The sequence below is a fragment of the Heterocephalus glaber genome, unplaced genomic scaffold, assembly GCF_053883595.1.
Source record: "Heterocephalus glaber isolate CG9 unplaced genomic scaffold, H.glaber_assembly_v1.0 deba00001572, whole genome shotgun sequence".
Classification (NCBI taxonomy): Eukaryota; Metazoa; Chordata; class Mammalia; order Rodentia; family Bathyergidae; genus Heterocephalus; species Heterocephalus glaber.
In genome coordinates, this window is record NW_028258357.1 from 22,269,956 (window position 1) to 22,289,749 (window position 19,794).

The 19,794-nt window shown below is 56.6% G+C and overlaps 1 protein-coding gene and 1 long non-coding RNA gene across 4 annotated transcripts in view; one reads left to right on the plus strand and one right to left on the minus strand.

Moving 5' to 3' along the window:
- The window catches only part of Nuak1 (NUAK family kinase 1), a 56,213-nt gene extending 38,718 nt beyond the window's left edge, over positions 1–17,495 (minus strand). Inside the window, exon 1 of one of the 3 annotated variants that reach the window (XM_004845068.4) lies at positions 17,194–17,495. In XM_004845068.4, coding sequence (XP_004845125.2) covers positions 17,194–17,406 — 213 coding nt within the window. In that variant the 5' untranslated portion in view covers positions 17,407–17,495. Of the gene's footprint in view, positions 1–15,198; positions 17,155–17,193 lie in introns of those variants that run through there. The other 2 variants (XM_087192755.1, XM_087192756.1) reach the window with 2 other exon arrangements.
- Positions 17,496–17,668: 173 nt separating this feature from the next.
- Positions 17,669–19,707, plus strand: LOC147823622 (uncharacterized). Its single transcript, XR_015443595.1, has 2 exons — positions 17,669–17,743; positions 18,306–19,707. It is a non-coding gene; the product is annotated as an uncharacterized LOC147823622 (long non-coding RNA).
- The last annotated feature ends 87 nt before the right edge of the window (positions 19,708–19,794 follow it).

Below are 19,794 nucleotides of genomic sequence, written 5' to 3' on the forward strand. Positions count from 1 at the left end.
GCCAGCGAGCCCTGACCAAATGCCAGGCGCTGGGTACCGCTCCTACACCTCTCCGCCTCTCACTCATTAAATTCTTACAAAAATGACACCATTTCTGCTTTCTCTGAGGGAGGTCGGCAATGGGCCCTTCGGCACACAACCGAGAAGCAGGAGAGCCACATCCTGCTGACCTCAGAGACCAAACTTGCACCCCGTGCCACACCGGCCATGAAGAGCACGGAGCCTGACACGCTGGGTTCCGCAAATACCAGCTGAGCCGACGTCTCTGCAGGAAGGCCTCACCAAGGCCACTCCAGCTGCGTCCCAGCCCATCCTTCCTCCAGCTCCTATTTAAACTTCCGCCTTCAAGAGCACATCCCTGTAGCGTTCCTCACTGCTCTCTGCCCGGCAACACAAGCAGACTGGAGCGTGCGGGAGGAATGTGTTCAAAACAATGGGCCACGCATCCTCTCCCCAGCCAGTGGCTCTGGACAAGACCCGGGCCCTGGCCCAGTCCTGGAGAACAAGATCCAGCCTGCCCTTCAGGCAGCTCCTGATCCAGCGCCCTGCCCAGCACCCAGCGCCCTGCACCGGCAGGCACGCCCCGACCTTGCTCTGGGGACCCTGCTGGCTGTGGTTCCAGCCACCTCAGCCACCCCTGCAACACATGGGGCACAAACTCCAGAGATGGCCGTGGGGTGCTCTCCCTGAGACCCTAAGGCCGTCCTGCCAGGGTCCTCCACAGGGACACAGGCACACGGCCTCGAGCTCCCACGTCCCCTGCACACCCGTGTCCTCAGATACGAAGCATCTCCAACCAGAACCAGAACCGAGTCCCACCCCACACAGTGCCTCGTTTTCCTTCCCAGCAGGAGCTGGGCAGACTCCACTGGCCCCTTCTCAGACCTCCCGACCTCCCTCCAGAGCGGCCCTGGGACACTGGCTTTGACCACCACTAGTCCAAATGCCACCTTCAGGACCCATTCAGGTGTCATTTTTACGACTTCCTGTCAACAGACAAGAGCGTCGTGTTAAATTACTGTGGGGTTCTGCCTGCTGTGGGCGGAAGGATGGTTAAAGGTCATGTTCACCTTTGCACAAAGCCATATTCTCTGCCAAACATTGTTCACACCTACCAAATACCTGTGCACTTACTCGGGCACAATCAACGTGCAGACCAGCAAAGGGGGGCATTCATGGTGGCACCCAGAGGCAGCTCTGTATGCTCAGTGTCGGAAAGGATCGGACCCTGCCGGAGGCCGTTACTCAGGGTTTGCTGAGCTGAGTTGGATCGAGCATGGTCAATTCCATCCATCCACACTTTTGATAAGAATTCCTTCTTACGCATCCATCCACTACCGCCAGCCTGGCCCGGGAACTGACATGCCCCAAGTCACACCATCTTCCTGCAATGCTTCTGCACTGTGGGTAAGACCAGAGCCCATGGGCGCCATAAATGAGCCCTCTGTCCGTCCAACGCCACTTCCCATGACAGCCTGCTTACCCCCCAGGAGAGAAAAATGGAACCCCAAAGGGGAGTTCATTCTCAAATCCCTGCAGGTCCAACCCAACACGACTGCCACAGGCCACGCCTGTTGCCACGTTTCGTCCTATCTATGGAACCCGTGGTGGTGAAGAACTACCCAAGTGCTGACGTTGTGCTGCTTCCGGTCTCTGGAGGCCAAGCCCCGGAAGAAGCAGGCTTGGAGATGGCAGGGTGCCGAAGCTGCCTAGAAGCTGGCTGAGGAGCTGAACAGAGCAGCTGGAGAGTGCAGCTACACAAGGACGCACCCTCCTGGATCCAGCCCTGCCTCGGTGGCAACACTTCATAAGAACCCTCGCCTTACAACAGAGCTGTCAGACCCCACAACCACGGGCCAGAAACATCCCAGTGGAACCCGCCAAGCTGCTTTCTGATGTTCCATACACACAAACACCAATATTCCCCAGATGTTCCCCATGTAAAACATTTGGTTTGAGACATAACTCTTCTCCCCCCCAGAACTCTTACATTTGTTTAATAGACTCGAACAGCTCAGCTAAAACATCCTGGAGCAGACATCTGAAGCCAGCCCGTCTCTAATGTGAACATCCCATCTGCAGAAAAGACGAAGTAAATAAGATGGCCCTTCCCAAGATTTATGCTTCCTGCATCTTCAAGCAGGTCATAAAATGTAAGCTATGCACAGATAATAATAACCCAAGTTCCTTCCAAGTGTTTCTGAGTTCATCTTGGTATTAATCTAAGGCTGATGTTCATCAGAGACGGTCTGGCAGGCTAAAGATGGGGCCAAATCCTGTTTCTTGCTTCCCCCAAAAGAGAAGTTAGAAAATATGCAACTTGAGCAATCTCAATGATTGAGGTAAAGGTAGTTTTTTTCTTTTCTTTTTCTTTCTTTCCTTTTCTGGTTTCAATTATCCAAACATAGCAACAGGTCCTTTATTCCAAAACTGCCTAATCTAACCCTAAAGCACCACAAGTAACAGGCAGCAAAACCGGAAATGCCCTTGGCCTTGAAGCAGGACATCCAGCCCACCCACACGCTTACTAGGTGACACTGCCAGCAAGGTGGCTCCTGCTTTTACCTGGGAGAACGAAATCACTCTCTGCATCCGTTCAGCCCTGAGAGCTACAAGGAAGGGATGAAACCCCAGAAAAGCCACCAAAGAAATGCTACAGAACCCACATACTGAGCTCCTACACACGGTCATTCACAGTTTTCTTACTAATACAAATTTTTTTTCCTTTGTACTACGGATTGAACCCAGGACCTTCACACTGAGCCACATCTTCAGCTTTGTTTGTTTGTTTGTTTTGAGACAGGGTCTTGCCAAATTGCCCAGGCTGGGCCCAACTCCCTCTCCTCCTGTCTCAGCCTCCAAGAATGCCAGGATTACAGGAGCGCACCACCACCCCTGTGTACTAACACAATTCTAACAAGCTTAGTAACAAACAGCAAGTCTGTAAAAAGCTGGAAAAATGGGACTAGAAACTGCCTCAGTGAATCTAGACATCACATGACAACTAACTCTACCTTAGTCTTTAACTTTGCTTTCTTGTGAATGTTTAGCATTGAGCCTGCATCACTTCTGTTACAGGGAAAAGGAGATTTTTGTCATTTAAAAAAGGTCACAAAAAGGAACAAAAGTTGATGAAGGAGAGAATAAACTATAAATAGCAGATATAAAAATTCCCAAATACATTACTAAGGAGCATTACTAAGGAGTTACCCAAAAAAAGGTTTCAACTATCTTCAAAGTACTTAGTTTTAACAAGGCAAGAAAGTGTGCATCCAGCTGAGAAAGATTTCCTGAAGCAATGCCTATGGGTTTTAAGAGGATTGGTTCATAAATGGCTGATCTTTGATAACCTAAATAAATATATTTAGAGCTCTCTATTCAATGCATTAGTATTTCCACTTAAACCAAGCATCAGGCTAACAGGGCTCCTCTCTTCCCTCGACTGGGGCTCGTGGCCAGCAGAACAAGCAGAGGACGCCAGGCTGCGCCCCGTAGCTCCTGCTCCCCCGGCCCAGCCAAGTCATCGCCTCCTCAGTCACAGAAGGCCTCGTCCTCCCCCTCGAGGCCAGGAAACTGGCGCGATCTTATGTAACGGCCCTCTTTTAGGGATGAAAAGATGATCTGAGGGTTACACTTATTCTTATCACAGCCAAGAAAAAGCAACCTGCAGCGAGATAAGAGAAAACACCAGTGGCCCGGCCCGCACACAGTACCGCACATGCGCCCCAGGGCTGGCTGCTGCCATCTTATTGCTGCTAACAAACAGACCTCGGGCGGACGTGGGGGTCAGAGCGCTGCCCCAGGGAGGCCGTCCAACCCCAAGGCTGAAAGGGCCGGGTCAGAGGGCAAAGCGGGCCGGGCTGGGAGAAAGGAAGCAGCTGTCGCCTCTTCTGGGAGGCCACTTCAGGTCACCCCACTAGGAGAAGTCCCTCTAAGTGCACTGCTGTGGCCCCAGGGAATCGGTTTTGCAGGACAGAATTCCTCCCTGAAACAGACAGAGAAAGGTCACTACAACTGGGGCCTGGAACGAAAACGAGTCAGGCGCTGGCTTCCGGGGACCCGGTGACGCAACAGAGCCCAAGGTGCCATCCCAGCCCGGCCTCCAGGGAGGAAACTCTGAGCCAAGGAAGGGGCAGCTGGCCTCCCTGGGAACACCGCCTGGCATGGCCAGGCCAGACGGGGGCCTGGGCATCAGCGATGGCTCTCGCCTCCAGCAGGACGCAGCAGTGGCCTCCCACATCCCGCTGCCTCATTCCCACAGGCCGGCCGATGTCCCTGAGTGAATGGATGACAGACACCCTGAGGGTCGGGGGAACACCTGTAGAGCCCACAGTGTCCACTGTGTCGATCTTCTACAGGGGCATCTCCCACACCAACCTGGACGCAACTCAAGGAAGTGGCAGGAAAAGGACCCTTGGCATCTCAGGCACATACACACAGTCCAGGGTCTACAGGCGGCCGTGTCGTGGCAGTCCAGGGTGTGAATCCAGGGAGCAGTGTGAACCTGATAAGTGACTGAGCTCTCTGTGCCTTGGTTTACCCACCTGTCAATGGGCTGACAAAGGTGTACGCCCCTTCCAGAAACCATGAGGGGAGGTTAGGTCACTGCCACGTGTGCTTAGTGTATCACCGGCGTGCTGCCTGATGTGTAGCTGTTGCTGCATTATTACTTCACGAAAGGATAACAGGGAAAGAGACCTCAAGCTATAGGTACAATCCGGGCAGGAGCCTTGGAGCCCTCTGTCTAGCACAAAAGAAGGTGTGGGCGTGCATGCCCAGACGGGCGCTGCAATCCAGCTTCCCAGGGTCCAGAGCTGGGTTTCTCCAAGCACAGAAGAGCCTTCCCCCAAGCTGCTCGGTCAGAGTGCAGAGGGTGCCAGGCGTCCCTGTCCCACCTGGCCCTATGACCCACATGCTAGCATGGGTGCCAAGCATGACACATTTCAACAGGTGTACCCCCAAGATTCACTTGTCCCCCAAATTCAAAAACCACCAATTAGATCAGCTCCTTAACTGAAGCAGCTGTGTGCCTCTGAGCTTCGTGCAGGGCCTGATTACTGCACACCCAACACACATCAGGTGAATCCAGCCAGTGGCAACTCTGAACATATCCGGTGCCTATTTGTGAAGGTCCACTCTGGGTCGGGCACATGCAAGGCAATGCTGAATCAGACAACTTCATTCATTCATTTGAAAAACCTCTAATGGGTGCTTACTACACGCTAGGTACCATTCCAGACACTGGAGAGACAGCAAACATCGTGAAAGGGGTTGTCAGGGAGGCAGCTTCCAGGTAAGACAGTAGGCAGCGGATGCAACCAGCCCCTGCCTTCAGGAAACTCATCGTCTGCACAGCACTAGTTCTGCCCAGTGGGACTTCCTGCGAGGATGGAAATGGTCCATCCCACACTGCCCGTGGTAGCTGCCAGCCACACAGGAATTCTAGACACTTAGAGGCCATGGCTGAGAAACTGAATATTCCATTTCATTTCACTGTGACTGATGCTCACAACCCCATGTGTCCCTGTGGGACAGAGAGAGATGGGGGCTGCCAGTGAGGAGGCGGGGAGTGAAGGTGTGCAGAGGAGGGGCTCCGGAGCACCGTGTGCTGTCACACGCCGCTAGCCCGACTCCCTGGGCCCTCACAATCCCGGGCATGGGAGTCGAGAGAACAAGGTCAGGCCCACAGCGCTGCACTTGGGCTGGAATTTTCACAGCCGGGATCAGTTGGAGTGGTATGCGGCCGGCCGGGCCCCAGGGACTGCTGCTAAGGAACACGCTGCCACCCTCCAAGCCCAGGCCCGGCCACAGCGGCCAACGAGCTCCCTTCTCCCCTCTCGCTGTGCAGACGGTCACTCTGTCCTCGGCTAGGACGTCCCACTGGGCCCACACACTGCTGATTTTATGACATTTCTTTGCTTCAGCCTAAGTAGGAATACAAGCCTTCTAAATTCCACCGGAAATTGGTGGCTAATCCAAACATTTCACAAAATTAGAACTCACCGTGGGGCTAAAAGGAATTCAGACTGTGCCGCTGCCGCCAGAGAAATGCTAAATATTTGTTATAATTTTTTCCTTTGTGAGCTGTTTTAAGAAGCAAGTGCTTTTTCTGCTTGAAGCAAAGAGGAGAGGAGAGGTTTTTGTATTTTGTTTTCTCTGTGGTTTGCAGAAAAAAAGAAAATCAGCAGACTAAAAAGCAAGGAACCCTGCCTGGCCCTCTAATCCTTTAACTTGTAGAAAAAAATAAACTTTCTCCATCTCAGCTGCATCTTGACTTATAAAAATGGTGTTTTTCCTGGAAAATGGGATTTTTGTTTCTTACTTTTCTTTAACTTGGGTTTTAACACAGCTTGAGAACATTCTCGCCTGTAGGTCACCTGTGCTCTTTGGCCAGGCACTGTTCTAGTAAACAGGTGGTGCACACCTGCGATCCCAGCACTCAGGAGGCTGAGGCAGGAGGACCTCCATGAGTTCAAGGCCAGCCTGGCCCAGGCAGGAGGAGAAACTGCTCCACCTCATCACTGTCTCATCACTGTGGCCTGGGGTGGGGTCTGACACACAGCTGTCAGCCAGTAAACAAACCACAGACCGGAGGAAGGTACAGAGGGACTGGGCTCACGGAACTGAGCTCCTGAAGTGCTTTCTACAGAAGCACAGAGGCGGCTTCTTTGTACTTCCAGCGGTGGAGCCAGGCTTACAAGGAATTCACTGAAGACAGGCAGCCTGGCCCTTAGTCCCAGCTCTGAGGCTTTGGCCCCTCCAAGCTCTACTTCCTATCTGCAAAATGACGGTGACAGTCACACAGGTTCAAAGGCAAGAAGGCACACAAAGGAGTCACAGGCTGGGGCAGAGCTCAGTGGTAGAGCACTTGCCTGGCACCCATGAGTCCTGGGTTCAAGCCCCAGCACTGCCAAGAAAAAATACCCAGTGCACACGGGCCACTGCTTAGGGTGACTAGGAGTATTAGATCCAGGTCCTCCCTCTGCTCTGGGTCCTCACTCACCTGAGACAACGGATGCCGTGTGCACACAACTCTCCTCCTGGGTTTCTGCCACCTGAGCCCTGCACACCCCCATCACTCCGGCCCCCAACTCCCGGGAGCCTCCTGTTACTTTGCACACAAACACACCCAGAAGCCGGGCTCTGGTCCCCAGCCACAGATAAACTCCTTCCCTTCCCTCCTGCTGCCTCTCCGAGCCACGAGGGTCTGCTTTCACCTCTCCTCGGGAGCCCCTCCGCACCCCCGGAGCCTCGAGCAGCTCGCCGGCCTCACTTTAACTGGTTATGAGGAACCCGGCACAGCACACGGGTGTCCGAAGCAAAGTGACGAAGTGGGAAATTGGTCTCCCCCAGTGGACCGTCGAGGAGGGACTGGTGTGGGCCCCAGGGTCAGAGTCCAGGCTGGGCTGTGCCTGATGCCCCTGCCTGCAGCGCTTGGCGCACAGGTGCTCCCCAACACCCAGATACCCCAACCCAGTACCTGGCGAGGCAGAAGGACAGGGCTCCCACCCCTGGGAAGTGGGCCGGGTCGAGCCGAGCTCACACAGACAAGCCTGCACCCTGGCCAGCCCCCCAAGTTGCGAACAGCACAGCCTGCAGCCTCAGTCCCCGCTGTGGCAGAGCGGGGAGGGGACACTGACAACACCTGCCTCGGCCTTCTACGAGTGCACAGTACACTCAGCCAGAGACTGCTAGGGCGAAGTGTGCAGGGCAGGCTCCCTCTCCAGGTCACCAAAGCAAACCCAGGGCTTCCCTTTCTGCGAGACTGCCCTGCGGCTGGCCAGAGGGCCCCTAGCCTTTTCTTGTCTCCATCTCACCTCCTGTCCTGCCCAGGGCCAAGGACCTGAGCTCTCCCTGGGTACTGAGCCCTCATGGGTACTGAGCTCTTGTGGGTAATGAGCTCTCCCTGGGCACTGAGCCCTTCCTAGTTACTGAGTCCTCCCGGGTTACTGAGCTCTCATGGGTACTGAGTCTCCTTGGGTACTGAGCTCTCCCTAGGTGCTGATCCGTGGAGTCTCCACAAAGACCCAGATGTGCAACCACAAGGTTCTGGCCTCAAGGGGACCCGAGGCAAAGCCTCCTGAACTCCTGGGCTTCTAAAGAAAGAGAAGTGACTGTCTTCAGTCACTGGCAGACCTGGCAGAGCCCCACCCGGACCCCGAAAACCACAGCTCACACTCAATGAGAATCAGCACGTCAGCACAACTCTCCCACACGTCCTTTTGTGAATCCTGAGTCAGCCTGGGAGGCCAGCACTGCACTTCCCGGTGACAGAGAGGCACAGCGGGGCAGGCTTCTCCTGGCCCCAGGGCCACCCTGAGATCCAGCCCAGACGGCAGAACCCCGGATGCCGCCGCTCTTCCTCCCAAGCAGGGAGAAGTGGAGTCTGCTTCCCCCAGCTCCTTCTCCAGGTGGGCAGGGACGCCTGGCACAGGTGATGCCAGGGCCAGGACCCAGGTGCTGCTACCACGATGGACAGTGACACGGGGACCCTGGGGGCTCTCTTGAGACAGCTCCTCCCCAGAGCAGCACTTCTGGCCACCCAAGGACCTTGAGCCTCCACAGCTGGAGAAACTGAGGCGCGTGGTCTGGTTCCCCTCGCTCCCTGGCTCTCCCACCTCCCTGCCACTGCCCTGGAGACACTGAGCCGACTCAGTGCCTGAGCACAGCCCAGAGGGCCCACGCTGCCCCGCCACCCACCACTCGGGGCCCTAGAGCCTCCAGAGTGACGGCAGCTCAACACAGATGGAAGGAGGGAGGCTGACTGGGGACACCAAGTCCTAGGCCGAGGCTACCCCTGAGGACCCACGCCCACCCATCCGGGAGGGGGCCAAACCCACCACTGCCACCCATTAGCGCCTTCTCCTAGAGAGCGCTATTAATAACCTGGCGAAAGCAACCCGAGTGGAATTCTTTCCTCGGGTTTGACAGGCAAATCACGACATTGTTTTTCCAGACATACATTAACTCCGCACTCCAGCCAGTTTACAATTCTTAAAGTGCTTGATTTACAACCCGGGGAGAAATGTTTGCGAACTCCGCAGGCGCCTTTGCCTTCTCCGGGCTGCTCGAGCAGGGCTGGTCCCGGCTTCCCGGGTGGGGCCAGAGTGGTGCCCAGGGCTTCCCGCCCTCAGAAGCCGCTCCTTGGGAGCGCGCTGCAGCGACCGGGAAGACAGACAGCACCCCACTTCGGTCCCGACGGGGACGACAGCTGGACACACGCCAGGAATCTGCACGCCGCCGGAAGAAAACCAAGACAGAGCTGGGGTGGGAACAAGGAAGAGGGATTCAGAGATCCTGGCAGGACCCTCGAAGGCCAAGCAAAGGCTGCCCCGGGTCCCCAGGAGCCCACACAGGACACCGGGGCCTCCCCAAAACAGCTGGGTGAGCACCAGCTTCAGGCACCTGCCGTGCACGGGCCGCTCCAGCTTCCCAATCCTATTCCCAGGAGCGACTCCCGTAGAACACCACCCCGTGCAGTGCATCTTCAGACCAGGAAACAGACTCCTGGGAAGCGCACAGCGGCCCGGCCCAGGGTGGTCCCCCAGAGTGGCGAGCTGGCTGTGAGCCGTGCCGACTCACGCACACGCCCGGATTGACCCGCCCAGGGCTGGGTGTCCCACCCTCCAAGGCACGGGGTGAGCCCCCCCACACCCTGGTTTGCTGCTGGGGTGGGAGGAAGCCAGGGCCCACCCAGCCCCTACTGTGCTGTGGGGAAGCTGCAGCCGCCCGGCAGTGTCAGGTGAAGGCCGAGAGGAGAGAGAAGAACCGCGGCCAGGCTGGGAGCCAGTGGGGCATCACCGAGCCCCGGGTGTGGGGGCTGCTTCAGGCCAGGACAGCACCTGCAGACGCATCCACCGGAGGAAGCTTTGCTTACTTGGTGGGAGCAATGCTTCATAATTTTAGGGAAAAGTCATTTGATTATTCCTAGTTCTCCAGCCTACTGGCCACCTATGGCATTTCAAGACATAATTGCATTTTGGCCTCCGGTCACAACTGAGACCTCAATGATTCGGTGATGCTGTGATGCTCCAGGACAAGAAACATCCTGGGAGGAACAAAATCTTCTTCTACTCAGCTCCTCATTGTTCTTGGATTGTTACGTCTTGTTTAAGCGGATGTACTGAACTCTGCAAGTCATTTGTTACATCTGTTTCTCCCAAGGTACAGTAAGCTGGGGGCTTTTGTCTTTGCTGCCCAGAGCAGCACTGATCAGACCCAAAGCTCAGCTTCTTCTCCAAGTCTCATTTTTCTACCTTTCCTGTATAGTAAGTTAAGTGGCCTTGTGCTGCCATGGCTCGCAGGAGACTAGGACTCACTGCAGAAGTCCTAGTAACGTCCCCTTTCCCTGTTCCCTACACTGACTCAGACCAGCGTGCCTTAGACCAGCCACCTCGTTACATTTACTGTGTGCTGGTGCTGGGCAGCAGGCTCTGTCCTGGGGTCTCGGCGTCCTCAACAACCCATGCAACAAGAGCTGCTGGGAGAGTTGGAGCCATCAGAAGAAAAGAGGTGAAAGGTAGGTAGGTAACCAGGCTGAGGTCAGCCAGCTGTCAGGGGAGCAGGTGTGGACACAGGCAGTCTGCTCCAGGGCTGGCTGGCTCTCTGGCGCACGCTCTCTCTCTCTCTCTCTGTCTCTCTGTCTCTCTTTCTCTCTCTCTCCACCAGGGCGAGCAGGACACTCCCTTCCACCTCTTCCACTGCCCAAATGAGAGTTCTGTAGAACCACAGCCTGGCGTCTACATCCAGGCTCCCCTCTCATCCCCATTCCCCTCCCCAAACTCCAATTTTTTTTTTTTAACCAATAACAGCTTCATTGAGTTAAAATCAACATACCACACAACTCATCCACTTAGGATGTGCAATCCAGGTGTTCACTGTGCATCCACAGAGCCTTCAGCCAACATCACAGTGCTAAGCAGCCTGTTGCTCCTAAAAGAAATCCCATACCCCTGGGCGGCCGCGCACCACGTCCTCCCAGCCCTTCCCGAAGCCCTGACAACCAAGCATCTGCTTTCTGTCCCTCTGGACTGGACGTTCCCGACATGTCACAGAAAGGGAACAGGACACCACCCAGTCCTTCATGGCTGGCTTCTCTCACTTGGCCTAATGTTTGCAAGGTCTATCCTGGTCGTAGCATGTATGAAGCACTTTATTTCTTTTTTATTGCAAAATAACGTTCCATAAATATTCCAAAAATAAGACTAAACAATAGGTCATAAATAACATTGCCTAAGAAAAATGGATGCATCATCTTTTGCATCTCACTTCAGCAGGGGATGGACCTATGCACTGCTTCTCTATGGGAGCTCATGAATCCCGGGGCCCCGCCCGTGTGTGTATGAGTTGCCATGTGGACATGTGCTCGCCTCTCCTGGGTGGACCCAGGATGGACCTGCCCAGCCCTGGCTTTTAACACACAGCTGAGCATTTACCGAAGAGTCTCGCTGGGAAGCCAACATCTGGCTGCTGCTGGGCTGTTTCCAGAGAATCTTATCAATCCAGCCAGACTCCGCAGGCCTGCGGGCGGGTCCTCTGGCCCAGCCCCTCCCATGCTGGGGCCTGGGTCTCCCCATTCCTGCACCCGCCGGTGTCGTCTGGGCCAGTGCAATGATAAATGCACTCTGCTCTCGAGCAGAGACTTCACAAATCATAACTTACATTTGCTCCAGCACTTTCATGTGGGGAAGACAAATGGGACTTCTGCTGTCTGACTCCGGAGCCATCAAGGACAGGAAGCCGCAGCCAGGAACTGACAAGCTGGGGTCTGTGTCTCTCCCGAAGGAGCTCAGGAGCCAATGTAACAGAAAAGGAATTTGTGCGGGGCAGATTCTGCCCGTCCACAGACTTCGCTTTGCAACCTGCCGTTCATTTCCAGCCATGTCTCCGCTCGCCAACAAACCCACAGGTCCCGTGGGGTTGGACAATGGCCCGAACTAGGGTGCTGCTCACTCCCTACATCCACTCCAGGGCCATCCTGCGCACCCCTGGTGAACACCCACCGTGTTTAGCACCTACAAAGTGTCGATGCTGCCCACGATGCCATGTACGCGACATGGGGGTACAGCCAAGAGGGCAGACAGGAGACCTCCACACAGCCCTGACCTCCCGCTGCTCTAGAGGGAGTGACAGGAGCTGTCCTGGCAAGGCTGGGTGCGTTTCTGTCTGCAGGCCTGGAAGTGAGCAGCTCTGCCCGGCAGGCCCCTCAGGGGTTCCAGGAACAAAGAGCACAGTGTGCGTGCAGGTAGAGCCCCTGCCCTGATTCCTTCAACACGTTCTGTCCACTGGGCAGACAGCGCCCCAGAAGCAGCTCTGCTGGCTTCTGACCCTTAAGTTCTCCCACCTCAGTCCTGCAGAAATCTCCCTGCTGCAAGGCAGCACCCTAAACCCACGATGTGATCAGAACCAGCACAGCCCCACCCAGAGGGCTGTGGTTACAAGCCCCGGCCAAACCCTGGCTCTGCTGCTGAGTGTGACCTTGGGCAAGCTGATTTAGCCCTTGTGACTGTTTCTTCATCTGGAAAGTGGCATGATGGCAGGCTGCATAGGAGGCTGCCATCAGTGAACACGGACCCTGCACATCTGATATTACTGCCTCCATCCTACCTCGCCAACCCTGTCTCTACCGCACCCTGGTATGAGCACTGCCTTCTACCTTTCCCAGCCCAGAGAAGAATCACCTCAGGGCTGCTCTCTGGTACTTGTGGTTTGCATCTAGATGTCTCCCAAAGCCTCCTGTGCTCATAGGTGAGGCTTTGAGGAGTGACCGAATCCTGGTTATTTAATGCTGGATCAGTCCTCTGATTGGTTTAGCACAGATCTGGGTGTGAGTGGTGGATTTACTGAAGGGGAAGACCCACCCTGGGTGTGGGTGGCACCAAACAATAGGCTTGCAGCCTGCATAAAATAAAAAAGGAAAGAAGGAAGTCACACTGCCTCATGCCTGCCCTGCCATGGACTGTTTCTCCTCTGTGATGCCATCCTGCCTAGGACCCAGCCGCCTAAGGACTGAAACCTCTACAAACTGTGAGCCAGAATAAACCTTTCCTCTTTGAATTTATGGGTGTCAAGGATTTTGTCCCAGCAACAATAAGACAGTACTGGTGGTGAAGGACCATGTATGCATCTGGAGGAACCAGCTGCACAACATCAGGAAAGGCTTTGGTTTGTCCAGCAGTGGGCTTCCAGACAGACAAGCAGCTGGATACCATCCAGCTGTGTAACCCTCGGCAAGTCCTTTCAATTCCATAGGTGTCGTTTTTCTCCGGTCTCCAAATGGCTCTAACCAGTGTGCACACCTCATAATGATCAGTGTTCAGCAAGAGAAGAGGGCTGTAAAGCACTTGGCACAGAGCGACAGCCCCCAAGCTCTGAGACCTCCACTGGCAGTAACAATAGGAACAGTGGTACCACAGGGGGAACAGCTCCTTCCCAACCTCCAACTCTGTTTGAGGAGCTGACCCGCAGGGAGCTACAGCCCAACCTGGCAGCCACCTGTCACAATTGCATCCTGGATGGCAGAGTCACTCAGGCCTTGTAACTACTGACCGGAAGTCCCTCGGGTCCTACTCATCTCTGCCCCCACATGTGACAAGGTGAGTGCCACAGGGGAATAAATCGATGGCAAGCTGAACAGGATGGGTTCAGTATCTGTAGGTACACATCACCTTACTGCGGCCAGACAGAAGTTCTTCAGCAGTGAGGACGGTGTCTTGGCCTAGTAAAGATGCACTAAATGAATGCTCCAAAAATTCCAAACTAAGGATCAGGTTTCAACACAGCTCAGTCACCAGCTGTGCGACCTTAGGAAAGTCACTGATCGCTCCAGTTTCTTAACTTTCCCCATCTCATGGACGGGGAGTCTGGAGAACAGGTTCACCAGGGTCCCTTACACGCTGCAACTGGGTTTCTACTACATGGCACCTCATGGGCCACACACTGGACAGCCACACAGCCTCTGGCTTAGCAGGTCAGCGGCTGATCGACACCCCTCTCCCTCTCCCTGCCATGGGCAGCTGTCCGGCATGAGGATGAGCAGTTTGGGACCGGTGTTAAAACACCCACTTCTGGTCAGATCTCCCTGCTTGGTAAGTGAAGAGGCCTCGCTGTCCTCAAGCTCCAGCTCCCCTGGCTAGGGGCAGTCTGCCCCCGGGGCCTGCTGCTGCCGCCCAGCCCCCTCCCAGAGTCCAAATAACCTGGTGCAGGGCCTTGGACACTGAAGTGGTCACATGACTTCTCTCCCCAAAAGTGGTGTGGGCTTTTCTGGCAACGCTTGCTTGGCTCAAAGAAAGCACAGGCCTAAGATAACCCGAGGGTCACCCCACCCCGCCCCAAGCACATCAAAACAAAGGTTGTGCAATAACGGAGGCCCACATGCAAGACTTCAGAACACTCAGATCCTATCTGCATCTGCCTGATGGGCTCACCTTCCTCCCTAATTACTCTAGCATCAGAATTTAATTACCCCGAAAAGCTGATTGTCTGCCCGACCTCTCTCTGCACAACACAAGGCTAACACTGTCCAATGCATCTTGCCTCTCCCTGGCCTAAGAACTGAAGTCAAATCCTAAATGAGATGGGGGAAAAAAACCTCACTAGAAAAGGAAACTAAAATGCTTCATTTCCCCTTTTGAGGCTTCCTATAGATCGTTTCATTCAACTTCCCTAAATCCAAGAAGCTGGTATTAGGAGAGCTGAGGTTTCCATAGCCAGCCTGAGCCACAGAGCCAGTGAAGCTCAGAGGAAGACGGAACTGGAGCCCAAGCTCAGCTTTGCTGCAGGAGGCTCGGTGCTGGGCCCTGGCACCTCCAGACACCACTTCCCTGTCTCACAGACGTGCTGGTGTGGACAGGGAAGGTCAAGGCAATGCTCTGTCACAGCGTGGTGTATTCACGAGGCCTATCCCGACTCACAATTCTAGCCACCACATTGTGATTTTTTCGAGTTTCTCCTCTCTGGATAGAGCCTCTGCCTCCAGGGATGCTGACTTCCCCGAACGTCCTGGAGCCAGACACCCAGCACGTGACTCCTGGCTGAGGACTCTATCAAAGGAGCCAGTCCAAACCAGGCCCCAAACAGCCCCCCGGAAAGCCACCCGGGGCGCCCCGGCCCTCTTTCCATCTCGAAAGAGCCTGAAAGCAAGCTGTGGAGGCTTCACGCATCGTGGGGACCGGAAGAAAATCCACATTCACAACTCACATGAAACATTTCTGCTGCCCGTGACATACTCCGAGTCCCCCAGCACTCGGCAACATCGACTTGCTGACCCACTGTGTTTTGTGTTCTCTTCTGTCCTGCCAGGCCAAGGACATGCTCCACCTGACGGTCCTGTTCCCCCAGTTCGGTGCCATCTGCTCGCCAGGGCAGCACCAGACCCTCCAGATCCGTCCCCCATCTGTTCCGCCCAGGAGGCGGTTGCTCAGTCTGAGGAAAAACAGTCCCGGCGACACACGAAGCACTTTGGGAACTGCCAATTTCTGGGCCTGGATCTGCTGCCAGCTTGGAAATCTTTACATAATTTCTGAGTAAAACAAGGGATTTTGCTGAAATTATGAGCACAATGGGGAAGGGAACTAAGGGCTGGACAATAACAGAGCTGATTCTTCGCTCGGCTGAGAACTGCGCCTCTCTCGTTCTCAGGGCGCCCCCTAGTGGCCGTGCCACGAAATCCTGACGGAATGTTCACACTGCAAAGAGCTGGGCTCGACCCATCCAAAGCCACAAGCAGCTCCTGCCTCTGCTGCCAGTCCTTCAACATGGGCTGTGACCGGAGCGCTAAGAGAGCACCGGGCTTGGTGCCCCCAGGAAGCTCAGGAAGGCGTCTACCAGGGCATACTTTTAAACAGCTCCAGGGGCTCCCCAGCACCCACGTGTTGGGGTTCCTTTGCAGACAGATCCCAGACACACCCTGTTCCCACTCAACCCCTCGCAAGGATTCCGTTGCAACCTGCGCCTCCAACCAGATCTGGTTTTCATTATGTTGCTTTCCAACTTCCTAGCGCGGTTCTTCAACAGCTATTAAGACGACACGGCCGGGTGGGGAACTACGCTTGGCTTTTCTTTTTCAACCTTCAGCCTGGGCAATCCGGCTGCAGAAGGTAAGTATGAATGAGGTGCATGCTTCTCTGCCTCCTCCATGAACCAGGAGGCAGCATCGCTGGACATCACTGCAACCATCCCTTTAGATTTTCCACCCTGCGCCAAAGGAACCTGCGAAGAGTGAAGTCTGGACTCGCTTGCCATAGAGAGACAGCTTTAAAATAGAAGTGCCACATCCCGAATTTCTAATTAATCAATAATACTTTTCAAACTTACAGGATAAAGTCCTATCGATCCCAACAGTGCATCTCAGGAAAGGGGGGAGGGTCCAGTTTTGCAGCTGTTAGAATCTGGGGGCTGAACTCTGCTGACCAGCACCCCATTCTTCCAAAGAACTGCCCTTGCACAAATGCAGAAGAAAAACATCGACACCAGCACTTCACTGACAGCGCATCTCGCTTTTCCCCGTGGCCATTTGCTAGATTTACAGGCGACTCTGGGCCCAAAGCAAGCACCAGCCCAAAAACAGTGCGCTCAAGGAGCCTCATAATTACTTTCTGACTTTGGCTCTAAATCGATTAAAACACATCTGCTGTGCTTGAAATTAAAGCAACACGCCAGTTCCCCACCACACACCACAGACTCTTTCTGCAGCCGTCAGGCACTCCGAACCCAACTCCAGCCGCAGGCAGGGTGGGTTCCGAGGGCCTGCTCCGCAGAAAGGAAAATAACAACAATCGGTCCGGGGCCAGACAGGGCGCCCGCCAGGCACGCCGAGAGCTCCGGGCTAAGCAGACGCTCGGCACCGGCGGGGCTCGCTGTCACCGGGCGGCCCCCAGCCGGAGACCCTCGGGTCTGCGCCCTCCCGCGAGCCCGCACGGCCGCGCCCCGCTCCCCGTGCCCCGCAGCCTCCGCGGTGGCTCCTCGGGCTCCTTCCCGAAGAACCCGGATTGGGCCGGCCGCGGGGCACCGGGCGGTAGGAGGGCGCGGACCGAGTCTGCGGCGGCAGGCGGGGGCGGGACGGGCCCGGGCCCCGGGAGGTCGGAGCCGGGGACAGCGGGCCAGACCCGGCCCCAGCGCGCACAGCGGCGGCGGACCCGCGGCCCAGGCCCACGCCGCAGCAAGTGTCGCGGCGGCGGCGGGCGAGCCACTCACCACTCGGCCCGAGAAGCGCTCGGTGGCGCGCTTGACTTTGCCGTAGGTGCCCTTGCCCAGCGTCTCCTGCAGCTCGTAACGGTGCTTCAGGTTGTGCTTGTGGTGGTGCCGCTTCACGCCCTGCGGCTTCCGGGGCTCGGCGGGCGCTGCGGTCGCGCCGGCAACCGCCCCCGTCCCCGCGTCGGGGCCCGGGCCCGCGGCGGCGCCGTCCATGTCCGCGCGGAGCCGGGCGGCGGGCAGGCGGCTCGGGCAGCGGCGCAGTCACCGGCGGCGGCGCGCGCGGAACATCGGCGCCGGCGCGCGGTCTGCGAACCGCCGGGGAGCGGGGCCGAGCGGGAGGCGAGGGCGGCCCGGGGAGGGGAGGGGCAAGGGCGGCCCGGGGAGGGGAGGGGCGAGGGCGCCACGCCCCTTCTGCCCACGGGGACGCTCGGACGCGGCGGGGGCGGGGATGGGGGCGGGGCGGAGAATGGGGGCGGGGCGGGGCGGGTACCGGGCGGCCGGAGGAAGGGGGCGGCCTGGACCTAGGAGCACGATCCGGGAGGGGTCTGGGGTATGCGGGGACGCTGATCGGAGGCGGGAATCGGGGGCCAGGGGTGGGGATCGCGGGTGTGGATCCCGGGTTGGGGGGATCGGGAGCCGAGGAGCAGGGATCGTGGGGGCGGGGATCGGGGCCCGGCGTTCCCACCCCGCCGCAGCGCGACTCCCCGGCCAGCATGCAAGGCCCACGAGGCTCTGTCCCGCGCGCTCCGGGCTCCCCGCGTGCGGGCCCCGCGCTCTCCTAGGCTCCTGCGCCCGCCCAAGCGGCGGCGGCGCGCGAGTCCCCAGGCGGAACAGCCGAGCAGGGCGACCAGCAGGCCTTTCGGACCCTTTGGGCTGGGAGCTTTCCTGGAACTGGTAACTGGACCGAGCCCATCCGGGACCCAAGGAGGGCCGCCCCTACCGGGGATCTAGAAAATCAGAAAAAAAAGGCTTGGGGAATGGTTCATGGAATGGTTCTTTTTTCTTTTTCTTTCCTTTTTTTCCCTGGGGATTGAACCCAGGGCCTATGCCCTGAACTACATCCCACCCCTCTCTTTTTTTTTTCCTCTTTCTTTCCGGACGGGTCTCCCTAGGTTGCCTCCGCCAAAAGGAGGAGAGAAGTAGGAAGCTTGTCTGGCATGCTGCGCACGCCCAGGCGCATAGAGCCCTTCCCTCCCAGCGGGCCCCACTTGGCTGCCCCTCAGCATCACCTGACGCTGCACCCGGGTCTGAAGCACCGCATTCATCACTTCCTGCACGCGCACACCCGGCCTGATCCCCCGCTCTTACCAACGCCAGACACTGATGAGACGCTTGACAGAAACCTCTAGGCCCACCTGGCTTCCCCGGTCGCAATCCCAGGAGACAAACAGGGTCCGCGTTTACCCCCACGCTGGCAGGGCCTTCCTGCCCCATCCTGAAGGCCTGGTGCACTGTCAAGGTCTGCAGACGCTGTCTTGTCAGATCCCAGGGCACGGTGCGCGGGTAGAGTCCTGCTCCGGGGAACAGGCTGTGGACCCTGACCAGATGACTTAACCCCTCAAACCTTCAGTTTCCTCTTCCTGGAGTGGTCATCAAAACTGTGCACAAGTGTCCCCAGCCCCTTCCCTGCCTTGCAGTCCCAGCCTGCAGCAGAGGTGAGATGTGCTTATTCCACAGGGCGCAAGCTGTCGCATCCTTTTTCCCACCTCGACTCCCGTGATGGTGCAGCCGAGAGGAGCCAGACGGGGGGGGGGGGGGGGGGGAGGGGCTGGTGCCGCACGGCTTGTTTGCTGCCAGTGTTACTCCCAAGTGCTGCGAAGTGTGCCGAGTGGACAGCCCCTGCCCGTGCTGCCTGCCTTAGGACAAAGCCCTGCTGAAGGGAGCTGTCCGGATGCTTCTTGGGAAGGTTCAGTACTGGCCTGAGGTCACCCAGCTTGTCAGCAGCGGTCCCAGCACTGAAACTCCACCTGTGCGGTTCCGAGGCCTCTGCTCCCTCACCTTCCCTGGGAAGTCGTCCTTCCCAGGCCGGGAGCCCCTCTGCAGCCTGCTGTGGCAGACCACACTCAGGTGCGGCGTCATCTCAGGACACACCTCCTAAAACGCAGGTGGGGCCACTTACCTGTAACCCCTGTGCGGTGGCCACAGTAACAGCACGCGTGACACCGGAAGTGTGTTCTGAGGGCTGACGTGAGGCCTAAGGGGGCCTCACACACTCCATCGCCAGAGTTATTAACGTCACGCTCCATTTTCTTTCTCCATGGCCCCTACTAGAATTCTGGGCAATCACAAGCGAGTCGTCAGGCTGCTTGGCTGCGCTCGGATTCCTGGTTTGGTGCTGGATACAGATGGTAAAACATCTGCGTCTAGGAACCTGACCTCCACACTGCCCTGTGCCTTGTATTTACGTGAGGCTCATCACATGTCCTTTACTGTACATGCTGTTTTCCAAGCAGGAAAGAGGGGATGTTTGATTTCTGGAGAAATCTTTGTTCGGAAAAACATTGTAATACCACTTGTCATTTATCTCATATTTATCATACGAAGTGACACCTTGCTTGTTGAATGGCTCCCAGCTCGAACTTTTCTGGTACTTGAACAGCA